The 12,643-nt window shown below is 29.6% G+C and overlaps 2 protein-coding genes and 1 pseudogene across 2 annotated transcripts; 2 read left to right on the top strand and 1 right to left on the bottom strand.

Annotated features, from left to right (window-relative positions):
* The first annotated feature begins 1,951 nt into the window (after positions 1 to 1,951).
* Positions 1,952 to 4,065, top strand: LOC112792761 (GDSL esterase/lipase At5g45670). The gene is made up of 5 exons (XM_025836111.2): positions 1,952 to 2,242; positions 2,752 to 2,876; positions 2,953 to 3,198; positions 3,286 to 3,541; positions 3,620 to 4,065. The coding sequence occupies exons 1-5, from the start codon at positions 2,002 to 2,004 to the stop codon at positions 3,841 to 3,843; spliced, it is 1,092 nt and encodes a 363-aa protein (XP_025691896.1). The 5' UTR covers positions 1,952 to 2,001; the 3' UTR covers positions 3,844 to 4,065.
* A 133-nt stretch (positions 4,066 to 4,198) lies between these two features.
* Positions 4,199 to 6,644, top strand: LOC112784241 (GDSL esterase/lipase At1g29660-like). The gene is made up of 4 exons (XM_029297506.2): positions 4,199 to 4,877; positions 5,630 to 5,754; positions 5,840 to 6,344; positions 6,433 to 6,644. Exons 1-4 carry the CDS (start codon positions 4,487 to 4,489, stop codon positions 6,642 to 6,644), a joined length of 1,233 nt encoding a protein of 410 aa, XP_029153339.2. The 5' UTR covers positions 4,199 to 4,486.
* Positions 6,645 to 6,805: 161 nt separating this feature from the next.
* LOC112792760 (floral homeotic protein AGAMOUS-like) lies at positions 6,806 to 11,639 on the bottom strand (annotated as a pseudogene).
* Positions 11,640 to 12,643: the final 1,004 nt, after the last annotated feature.

Here is a 12,643-nt window from a genome sequence, read left to right as displayed (position 1 = left end):
TTAGATAAATAATAACTTTTGTGAATAATGTGATTTTAGAATTGGTCCAATAAAATAAAAAAATATTTTATTTTTAAATTATTCTTTAAATTCTAACATTAAGATAACTATTTGTACGCCTAATAATAAATTGAACATTCACTCATTATTAATTATGCGTGAGTAAACCAAATAAAAAAAAATAAGGATCCAATTAAAAATAATGAACATAATTATCCGACATATCTATTCACATTGTTTAATATTCTCATTCTTTACCTATACTTTTTCATAATTTAATAATCGATTGAACCAAAAGGTAATCCACGTAAGGAATTGAAGTTGCGAGTTATTAGTATTAGTATATCTGTATAGAAGTCAACTAAGTTTTCTTTTCTTTTATTTATTCTTTTGGTTCTGACAGTTAGCTATGTTTGACGTGAACATGTATTTATTAAGAGGACAGTGATATGAACTATGAAGATAGCATCATTAACAATGTGCTAATGAAGTAATTAAATGCTACCTACCAACGAAGTTCCCCCCTCTGCGATATATGCTTAGATAGTAACACTGTAATTAACGAACTTGTATGATGAAAATGATAACCAAAGATAGATAAAATTAAGTTAAGAGCCTTAATTACATTACATTGTTATATAATATATGCTATTTGAATTCCACATAACAGCATAGTAACATACTTAGCTTGATGCTATTCTTAGCAAGTAAAGTGGATTTAAAAAAAAAATGAATATTTCCACCGCCCTTAATTAGAATATCACATCTAAAACATGAACTTTGGGCGTACATTGAATGCCATCACGTAAGTTATATAAAATCTACTGACTCATCATCACTACTTACTACAATTCCTTGGCATTTTGCATAGAAAAAATGAAGGATGTTACGTACACTCATGAATATATAAGCATGCAGTTCTGAATTCTGAATCATAACGAAGACCAACAATCCTACATGCATAGGTACAGGAATTTATTATTAGTCACTTCATTCTTTAAATCGAAGATAGATGAAGGATAAAATTCCCATGGATGATGCTTATTATCAAGGGAAATAAAGAAATGATCATAAACTCTAATCTTATAACTCTTGAGTTGCTCCTGCATGACCCATTAATGTGATGTTATACCATGCGGTCCTATGTGCGCTGTATATGTACCCAATTATACCAGAAATTTTTGGTGTAGCAATTTTTAGTATTTTTTATTATTATTTCACTAATATAAATATTATTATTTTTAATAAATAAATTTTATTATTTATATGTGTAAATTTTAAAATAATATTAGTATAAACTATATTAATTTATATATGTAAAATTTTAGTAAATATAAGTATAAATTATATATTTTTTCTATGACAAATTATTGTTAGCTAAAAATAATAATATTTATTAGCTATATAGCATTGTTTGAATTATATATGCAACTCAAATTAAAGCAAACTAAATTCAAATATTTAAAATTAATATTTAAATTTGTTTATCAAAAATAAATTTTGAAAATGAAAAGTTTTGTACTGAAAAATTAAATATTTAAAAATTTTAGTATTTATTATGTATTAAAACAATTAATTTCAAATCCTAAATTTTAATAAAATCATTTGAAAAATAAGTACGTGATTCAAACTGAAATATCATTTGTATTATATTTAGTTTGTTAAACTGCTACATTTATTTAAGTGTTACATATACGTAATATCCCCCTTTTTTGTGTTTGTGGTGTATATATATATATATATATATATATATATATATATATATATATATATATATATATATATATATATATATATAGAGAGAGAGAGAGAGAGAGAGAAAAAGAGAGAGAAGAGAGAGAGAGAGAGAGAATAAATAGATGAGAGAGAGAGAGAGAGAGAGAGAGAACTTTATTCTAATAAATTTAGGTTGCTCCAATAGTTATTATTTGATCACTCTATTATATATACTATTAAACAAAGTGCTCATTCACTCACACACACTCTTCATTTCTTGCTTCAATGGCTGCTTTGGATCTCTTGCTTCTTCTTGTGGTGCTTCTTGGCCTGTGGAGCAATAATGGGGTTAGAGGTGCACCACAAGTACCTTGCTACTTCATATTTGGAGACTCTTTGGTTGACAATGGCAACAACAACCAGCTCCAATCTCTTGCTAGAGCTGATTACTTGCCTTATGGCATTGATTTCCCTACTGGTCCTTCTGGAAGATTCTCCAATGGCAAAACCACTGTTGATGTCATTGGTAATATACATCTTTAATTTGTGTTGATTACTCATTTGATATATCGTACATTGCTTGCTATTCAATGTGCATGCATCAGTTTGATTATCTCTATTGTGTAACACATCAAAGAGAGGACCTTTTATGTTTTTCACCTTTAAGAAGCATCAAGCATTTGTATTTTCTATAACACAGAATGCAGTGAATAACAAAGTTACAGAACAGAACAAGAACACTGTTTTGGTGGCACACTTAGTACTACTTGCTATAATAACTCTACATATATATATGAGAGTTACACCTTTTGAGGTGTGTTGCTAGCACTTAAATTCCATTCACATGGGATTGTTACATAGCATTCAATGTGGAATTTATGATAGTCTTGTGGTAGTGGTACTTCTTTGACTAATAGCTACAAATGCAACTAAAGAAAGAAATAAACATTTACTGTGTTTAGCAAATAACAAATAATTAAGAAGAGGGTGCATGCAAGTCTTATCTAATATTGATTTTGTTTTGAAATGTGACAGCTGAGCTTTTGGGATTCGATGATTACATACCACCCTTTGCAACAGCCAGTGGTGATGACATTCTCAAAGGTGTCAATTATGCTTCTGCTGCTGCTGGAATTAGAGAGGAGACTGGCCAGCAACTGGTTCGTAGTACCCTTCATTATTATTAGTTTGATGAAAGAAGAGTGTTGTGTTTGAAAATTGTTGATATGAATGCAGGGAGGGCGTATTAGTTTTAGTGGACAGGTGCAGAATTACCAAAACACTGTGTCCCAGGTGGTAAATATACTAGGAAATGAGGACTCAGCTGCAAATTACTTGAGCAAGTGCATATACTCAATTGGGTTGGGGAGCAATGATTACCTTAACAACTATTTCATGCCTCAGTTCTATTCTAGCAGCAGGCAGTACTCTACAGAAGAGTATGCTGATGTTCTTCTTCAAGATTATACCAAACAACTTCAAGTTAGTCTCTCTTTATATCATTTTTCATTAAAGTATAAACATAATTAACCACAATAATTAATATGATGATTTAATTCATTTATTCAGAGTCTGTATAACTATGGAGCAAGGAAAATGGTGCTGTTTGGGGTTGGTCAAATAGGGTGCAGCCCAAATGAGTTGGCCCAAAACAGCCCAGATGGTGTTACATGTATTGAAAGAATCAATGATGCAAACCAAATATTCAACAACAAATTGAAATCTCTTGTTGATCAACTCAACACCCAACTCCCTGATGCAAGATTCATCTACATAAACTCCTATGGTATCTTCCAAGATATTATAAGCAACCCTTCAGCCTATGGTAAATTCTTATTCCAAATTAACATGCTATATATTATATGGTTCATGGTATATGAATGAATTTGTTTGAATGATCCAGGGTTCAGTGTTACAAATGCTGGATGTTGTGGTGTGGGAAGGAACAATGGTCAAATAACATGTTTGCCAATGCAAACACCATGTGAGAACAGAAGGGAGCATCTGTTTTGGGATGCATTTCATCCAACTGAGGCTGGGAATGCCGTTGTTGCTCAAAGAGCTTATAGTGCTCAATCTCCATCTGATGCTTACCCTACTGATATCAAGGGCTTAGCTCTGATCTGATCTGATCTGATCTCAAGCTATAAATGCATATATATAAATGTATGTGCCACAATTAATGTTCTAGAAATATGTTATTTCTTTCTTTCTTTGCAAGGCATAAGAATATGGAAATTTCCTTCTAGTTTGTTAGTACATATATAGTACTAATATGCTGTAACTTCTCATAAGGTTTTGGAAGATTGCATATTGCATAGTGAATACTATTACTAAGTTTTTGGATTATTGATTATTGATGCCCATTATAAAATTTACTCCAATTATTGATGTCTCTTGTGGAATTGACACACAATTATAATGGGTAAAAAAGATGTTTCCAATAAGCATTATCAACATGGCAATAGGTGGCCCAATAAGATAGCTACACCTAAGACCAAGCCTATACTTTTTTCTTTTTCTTTTTCTTGGTCAACAGAATTGAAGTTGATTGAATATATAAGAATGAAGTTGGGTAATTCCTAATTCTTATTTTAGATGTAAATATAGTTATGAGTAATGGTAGGCCTAGTTATAGGAGGTTGTTACGGTTGACTTGTGTTTGGTTTTATTGGATTACCGATAATAACTGCCACAGAGTTAGTTAACCTTTGTTTCAATGTGTAGGTGGTTAATTACATGCACTAGAGTATACTAGTGTGTCCATGAAATGTCCCAAATCAAATACACCACAAAAATGTATCAACATTTCCAAAAAACTAGGTCATACCTCGTGATGCTTCTTTTTCTCTCTTGCCTCTTTTTCTCTCTGTATATATTTTGTGTTGCTCAAATAGTAAAAATTTTTTCACACAAATCAGAAAACATGGGTTGTGAGAGTAAATTATGGTTGGTATTTTTGTTGATGAGTGGTGTAACAATTGTTGTTGGGGAGCCCCAGGTGCCTTGTCTCTTCATATTTGGGGACTCTCTAAGTGACAGTGGAAACAACAACAAGTTATCCACCGATTGCAAAGCTAATTACTTCCCTTATGGCATTGATTTCCCTGATGGCCCAACTGGAAGATACACTAATGGCCTCACTATTGCTGACTTTATCAGTAATACTACTACTTAATTTATCCACAAATTAATACATTCAAATTCATTATTATTATTATTATTATTATTATTATTATTATTATTATTATTATTATTATTATCATGTCACATGTTCTTATCTTCATGGCTAAATTCTTATAAAAGTTACGACTTTTATCATTTTAATTCTTATGATTCAAAATTTACGGTATTAGTTCTCAAGATTCAGTTCTAAAAATCATACTAGTCCTTAGATTCTTTTCGGTATTGAGTTAATGAGTGAAATGTTAAGTTGTTTCTGACTTGTCATGCTAGTTAGATACCGAATAAAATAATATTATTTTTTTGTGCTTAAACAAAATAAAAATGAGATATTTTAGAAAATAAAAAAAATAAAATGCTTTATACATCATATAAATTCTTTTTTTTCCTCATTTTTACTTTGTTTAAACGCCAAAACGAAATAACATTATTTAGTCTTGTGTCTAACATAGCATATCAAAATCAATTTAATATTTTAATCGCTCATTCAATGTTAAAAAGAGTAAAAAAAATCAATATATATAGTATCCAAAATTTAATTTTGAGAATCAGTATAATAATAATAAATTTTAGATTGAAACATTAAAATAATAAAAAAATCATAAATACGAGAGACCACTCTAAAAATTTAGCGCGTCTTCGTTCAATAATTATTATGTATGCATGTGATGTATATATTAACAAAATTGAAATGAGTAACTAGGTAGCTGAATATGATTGATTATTGCAGCACAACTATTGGGATTTGACCATCTTATCCCTCCCTATGCTAATTATGGTGGTTACGATATCAAGGAGGGTGTCAATTATGCATCCGGCTCTGCGGGAATTCGCTATGACACCGGAAAACATTTGGTATATTATATATCAACAAACTTATATCAATGAATTAGTAGTGTGTTATATAAGCATGATTTGTGATGATTAATTATTAACTCAGGGTGATAATGTGGAGTTGGAGAAGCAGCTACAAAATCACAAGGTAATAATATCAGAAATCACTAAGCAAGTTGGAGGAAGAGTTGAGAATGTGGAAGAAAGACTAAAAAAATGCTTATATTATGTGAACGTAGGAAGCAACGATTTCATAAACAATTATTTCCTGCCCCAACATTACCGTTCTAGTGAAAAGTATTCCCCTGAAGAATTCGCTGCGGAACTTGTGAAACAATATTCGCAGCATTTAAAGGCATTGCACCAACTTGGAGCAAGCAAGTTTGTTTTGGTTGGATTGCACCTTCTAGGCTGCATTCCACATGAAATTATTACTCATGGCAAAAACCACTCCCTATGTGCCACTGAAGTGAATAACGCATCACGTATGTTTAATAACAAGCTTGAAGCATTGTCTCAGCAACTCAACAAACAATTCTCTCATTCCAATTTCATCTATGTCAACACTCCTCTTATGGCATCTCATATCCCTCAATTAAACCACCCCCGGGGTAATCAAATCGTCACGTATTATATTAAGCAGTTTTATTAATTAATTAATTAATTAATTAATTATATATTTGATTTGGATTATTTCAGGTCATGGAGGTATTTTTAGATGCTGCGAGGTAGGATCCAATGGACAGTGTAAAGAGGAGCATGAACCGTGTTGGGACAGGAGCCTTCATGCATTCTTTGATGACTTTCATCCAACCGAAATTGTCAACCGTTTCTTTGCACGTTATTCTTATCACTCTCCTTCTAAATCCTACACCCTCCCAATGGATATTAGTCAACTTGTTCGATTGTAATTTGTTTGTGTATAATTAGAATTAATTAGATTAATTAATATTATTTAATATATCTAAATATTTATTATAAAATATTATCTTTCTTTTACTTTTTTTTTTCCGACTGTTCTCTCTTATCCTTTCTTATCCTTTCGTGTATTCTACGTGCATATGATGTAGTCTTAGTACAAATTAAAGATATATACTTATAGGTGATGATCATACATTAAATTAAATGTCATATGGGGTTTTTCATTTTAAATAATTAATTATTTCCAAGCATATAAAAATTACGAGTCTGATACCTTAAACTGCATTTCGCACGAGAGAGTTGCAAAATCAACATGTTTAATTCATGCAACTTTATATAAGCATTTACTTGAAAAAATTGACTTCATTTTTTATGCACTTGTTCCACTCATTTAACACGAGGATGGTTGAAAATGTCTTTATTTTTATTTTAAGCTAAAACTCTATGCATGGAGAACATGTGGAATTCAACTCATGTAAGACATGAGAAATGAGCAGAACAAATGTGAAAAAAATTAATTCAATTTTCTGTTTTTTTTTTTTTTTTTTTGCAAAATGTGAAAAACATGTTGATTTCACAATTGGTTGGTGTGAAACGCAATTTATTTTTTCAAAGCAATATCCTATTGCAAAATGATATAATATAAGTTGCATATATATACTTGCAACTTCTTTCTACAACTTTTGAATATGTTTGGAAATAATTTTTTATTTATTTAAATAAAAAACCTTCATATGCTAAGACCAAGATCACAGACTAAATCGGATAATTCCGAAAAAAAAAAAAACACACGACATAGAAGAAAGAAATAAATTATTGGTAGGTATGTAGATAGATAGAGGCTTAGACTAATTGAAGGGACATGTGATCTTGCCTAGCAGCAGTAGCAGCATAATGGTTTTCATTGTTATTGGGTTGTAATGCAGTGACTTGGAAGTAGCCACGAGACTCAAATTGATGCTGCTCATTGTGATGAGATTCATTATTGTTATAGTTTGTTCCTCCTCCACTCAACACATTATTGTTGTTGTTATTGCTATGTTGGTTCCTCTCACTTTCTGCTATCTACATACACAAAATAATTAAGACCCATGAATGTTAATCATATTATATTAGGAAAAATTATATTTTTTTTATAAAATTTGTCAAAAATTTTAAAATTTTTATTTGCATCGAATATACTACTGACAATTAAATTTTAAAAAAATTTAGGACTAATTCAGTAATGCATGACCATTATTTCTGATTTATTTGTGTTGATGATTGTTCTTGTAAAATTATTACTAAATTAATTCTAAATTTTTTTGAAAAATTAGCTGTTTTAAATATATTTGATGTAAATTAAAAAATTTTAAGACAAAATTAAAATAAAATAAAACTTAAGAGTACAAAGTTAAAGAACAAAAACTTGTTCTTTACCATGATATTACATACGTTATGTGAAATATGCAGATGCATACCTTAGCTCTAAGAAACTGGTTGTTGTTATGCAAGTCTACCTCCTGTAAATTAAAGTAGTTTAGTACATTTAACATTTGAAAGCCATATAATCTAAAGAAATAATAATAATAATCAATGTTACAAATAAACATTTACCCTCTTCTGCATGTAATCTATCTCTGCAAACAGCAGCTCGTTCTGATGTGGAACAAACATGAAGTAATTAATTACTTTGAAAGCAATAATATATATATACTCTTAGCTTCTAAAATAATAATAGAAAGATATATGTATATATATAAATACCTTCTTGGAACGAATTTTGCTAATCCCTTTTTCCAATTTGGTCTCAAGGTTTTTGAGATCCTTGATAGCCATATTGCTCAAAGCCTCACCTAAGATTTGCCTGCATAATGCAATAATTGTTCAATTTTTCTGTGATTCAATTATTTAGTAATAATTGATTCATTGAACTTGCCTGTTGTGGTTCTGAAGGTTACTGATTTGCACACGCAGTTTTGCAGATTCTTGCTGGTAATGCTGAAACAATATATATATTTAGTGAAGTATGATGCTGATGAGATTAATAATGAATTAATAAGTAATAACCTGAGCATTAATCTCAGAAGTGGATCTACCATCTAGTCAAGTTGGATTCCACCATTAGAAGAATCTGAAACTGGCTTTCTTGTACCCTCTCAATAGATGCTTTGACACTGTTAAAACGTTGAAGAATTGAAGGTCAAATCATCCAACTCAATGAGTTAACTCAACCTTAAACGCAACTATTCAAATACCTCAACGTCAAAGTCTGATTGGATTTGATCAAAAATAAAATGTTAAAATAGTACCCTACTCTTACAAATACCTTAATTTCCTCGACCCACTCATTGGCTGCACCTGCCACCGTGGCACACCTTCCCACAATATCATTGCTTCAACCATTTCTAGACCTATGTTTTCTCTCTCCCACTTCCACCAAAACCATTACACACCGGATTTTTCGTTTCATTAATTACTCTGCAACTCCATTAATCTTAACTAGTCATTTTATCATTTATAAAATGTGATAAATTAAGAATTTACATGTTTAAAAAATGTCATTTTATTATAATAAAATAACGGTTTATTATGTAAGTGTGCTCTTTTATGGGTTTTCAGTTTTCAATCAAGTATACGATTCAAAATTGATTTTTTTTAAAAAAAAATAAAAACTTCAACCATCTTGTTGTACTAATTTGGATCTTTGCTTGTTCCTTCTTTTGACTTTTTTCCTAAAAAAAAGGAAAAACCCCACATGATTTAACTTTGTTCGGAAAAATGTTTTCTAACAACAAATTGTTTTGTGCAATAATAGATCAACACTTACTTTAGCATTCTAAGTTTCAAGATCATTTCCATATTAATAAAACAATGGTTTATTATGCAAGTGTGCTCTTGAGAATTTCAAGTGCAAAATTTAAAAAAAAAAGTTCAGAACTTTCAATACATCTTTTGTGGTAAATATTTAAACTTTCAATCAAGTAAAAGGGTTCAAAATTTTTTTTTTAAGAAAAAAAAACTTTATCCATCGTCTTGTACTAATTTGGATGTTTGCTTGTTCCTTCTTTGAATTTTTTTTAAAGAAACAACCCCACATGACAAAATAAACTTTGTTTGGAAAAATGTTTTCTAACAACAAAATATGTTGTGCAATAATGGATCAACACTTACTTTACCATTCTAAATTTCAACATGATTTCCATATTAATATTCAAATTCTTTTTTTTTTCCCTTAACTTATATTGAATTATTGTAATACTTTACTTGATAATCATTTTTAAATGGAACTCAGAAGTGTCCCATTGGATCCATCACTCACATTATCGTACCTTGTCTCTTCCACACTCATCCGTTCACTCACTCACTCACTTCACCCTCTTTCCCTTTAATCATATCAAAGAAAACCATTAATTTTCATTGATGTATATTTCTGCAAGTTCCTGAGCAAATAAATTGCAAAACCTCAGTCACAGTGATGAAATGAAATGTTCAGGAATCAGGCCTCTCGTTCTCTCATTGGCTCATGAATCATATCAATCTCTTTCAGTCTTTTCATCTTTTCAATCTTTGCAATATATATATAAAAAAAATATTTCCAAGGGGAATGGGAAATTAAGGAAGAAACTAAAATAATTTCACACATAACTAGAGGATGTTAGAAGTTAGAAGCATAGTTACTTTTTAGGGTTCAGATGCAAGATTTAAATAGAGATCCAAGTATGGGAATCATGACATAAACACACTTGTCAGAACTGAAAAATCATGTGTGACGTGACCAAAGATTCTTTGAACCAAAGACAACAAATTAAAGTCATTCGTAACTCTCTCCAACTAGATCACTTTAATTTGTTGAAGCCCTAACCACAATTAACCAACTTGAAACTTGGTCTTTCCTTAAACGGCGTTTAAATAAACGAAAAAACTTCAACTTTTGACACCCTTCTTGGCCATTTTCAAGTCGGAAGAAAAAAGACATCTTTTTTTATCCCTTGATTGGTAGTGGATACCCAAGTTGTGTATTATTTCCTAATAAAACCCTAATTTCTAGGGTTACTCTTCACCTTCCCACGTGGAGTATGCGGCAAGGTGAGATTTTTGAGATGGAAAATAACTGTTTCAAGTTTGGAATGGAAAATCTTTATCTAGTCTCAGTATTTCTGTGCAGATTTTGTTGTGATGGGTTAAAAAAGAGAAATTTTCTCAATAATCTGAGACAACTAAGTTTTAGGCTTTTTACAAACCCTAAAGAACCTTTCCTTTCTCTTTTCTTGTCTATTTATAGCTCGATTTAACTTATTAAGAATAATTTCTTGTAGCCCAACCTTACTTTAGTGTCAAAGGGTTTGAGGGATTAGACTAAAGGAAGCCATATTATAGATGATTAAGAGAGAGAGAAGGAAAAAAAATGGAACTTTAAGCTGAGAAGAATGAAAAAGGAGTTAGGGATTTGGGTGATTGACAGATCTAGGTACCTGTTATTAGCATATTCATAGAGGCGACCACGGCTTGAGAAGACAATAAGAGCAACCTCAGCATCACAAAGAACAGATAACTCATATGCCTTCTTGAGCAAGCCATTCCTTCTCTTGCAGAATGTTACTTGCCTGTTTGTTGTGTTCTCTATCCTCTTTATCTCTATCTTCCCTCTTCCCATGTTGTTGTTCTTTTTCTGTTGAGAACAACTGTCTGACATCGATTCCTGATGATGATGGTTTGGGAAATCCATCCTTTCTTAGCTTGCAACAACCTGAAACAACATCATCAATCATCACTCTCAACAAATATCAAAATACAGGCTAGGATCGGAGAGGTTTAATTTCAACCTCTTATACTTAGTGCCTCAATATATATATAATTTAGCTAGCTTCTTCTTTTGCACTTTGCAGAAGACGACTTTGTTTTATCAGAAAAATGAAAGCCTATAACCAAAGATGGGGTATTTATAAAAGTGAAAAAACAGGTCTTTCATCCAACAAGGTGGTTTTTTGCATCTGAAACTATATATATTAATGTACTCAGATATATCTATCTATATCAGTATTTTATATTGGTGGATTCTAGTATAATTAAATTAGCTATAGTAATTATATAAATGTTGATAAAATTAAAGTTATATTTTACTTTATATTTTGATAATATTTTTTTAAATAATATTTTAAAAATATTATTTTAATTTTAATAATATTTTTTAATATATTATAATTACCGTAACATAATTATATTAAAATAATTTTTTATATATTTTATTTTACTTTATCTTTTGTCTTTGTTGCCTTTCCTTTTCTCTTTTCTTTGCCCTATAGTGATATGTGATTGAGATGGATCAAAAGGGAGGGATAAAGCTGGAACAAAAGCCTTTAAAATTAAGCTTCGTTTACAATTTTATTTATTTGCTTATTTTATTAAACAATAAATAATCAATTGAATGAAGTAGGACATGAGAGAGAGAAGTTTTCTTCACTTATTAAAACAACATATATATATATATATATATATATATATATATATATATATATATATATATATATATATAACAATAGTCAATTTAAATGGATCAAATAATTAATTTATTTGTCTACTTAATTAAGTATTAAAATTTTGAATTTTATTTGTATATATATTTATTAGTCAATAATAAATACTTAAATAAAATTTAAATATATTATAAATTAATTTTTATTGTGTCAAATTGGTTAAATACCGTTAAAATACTATATATATAATTTAAAATTAGCTATTAATATAAAATACACATTAAAAATAATTAAACTATATATATTATATTTGTATATAAATATATAATAACTAATTTTAATATATAAATAATATTAAAAATACTATTTATATATTAAAATTAATCACTAAAATTAACTACTAAAATATTTATGTATAAATATATGTACGGTTTAATTTATTTTTAATATGTATTTATATTTTAATATATATTTTATACTAATAACTGATTTTAATAGCTGATTTTAGTATACATGTAGCATTACGATTTTGA

The sequence above is a fragment of the Arachis hypogaea genome, chromosome 13, assembly GCF_003086295.3.
Source record: "Arachis hypogaea cultivar Tifrunner chromosome 13, arahy.Tifrunner.gnm2.J5K5, whole genome shotgun sequence".
NCBI classification, from domain to species: Eukaryota; Viridiplantae; Streptophyta; class Magnoliopsida; order Fabales; family Fabaceae; genus Arachis; species Arachis hypogaea.
The sequence above is the reverse complement of the archived record's forward strand: the minus strand, read 5'-3'. Positions and strand labels throughout refer to the sequence as shown.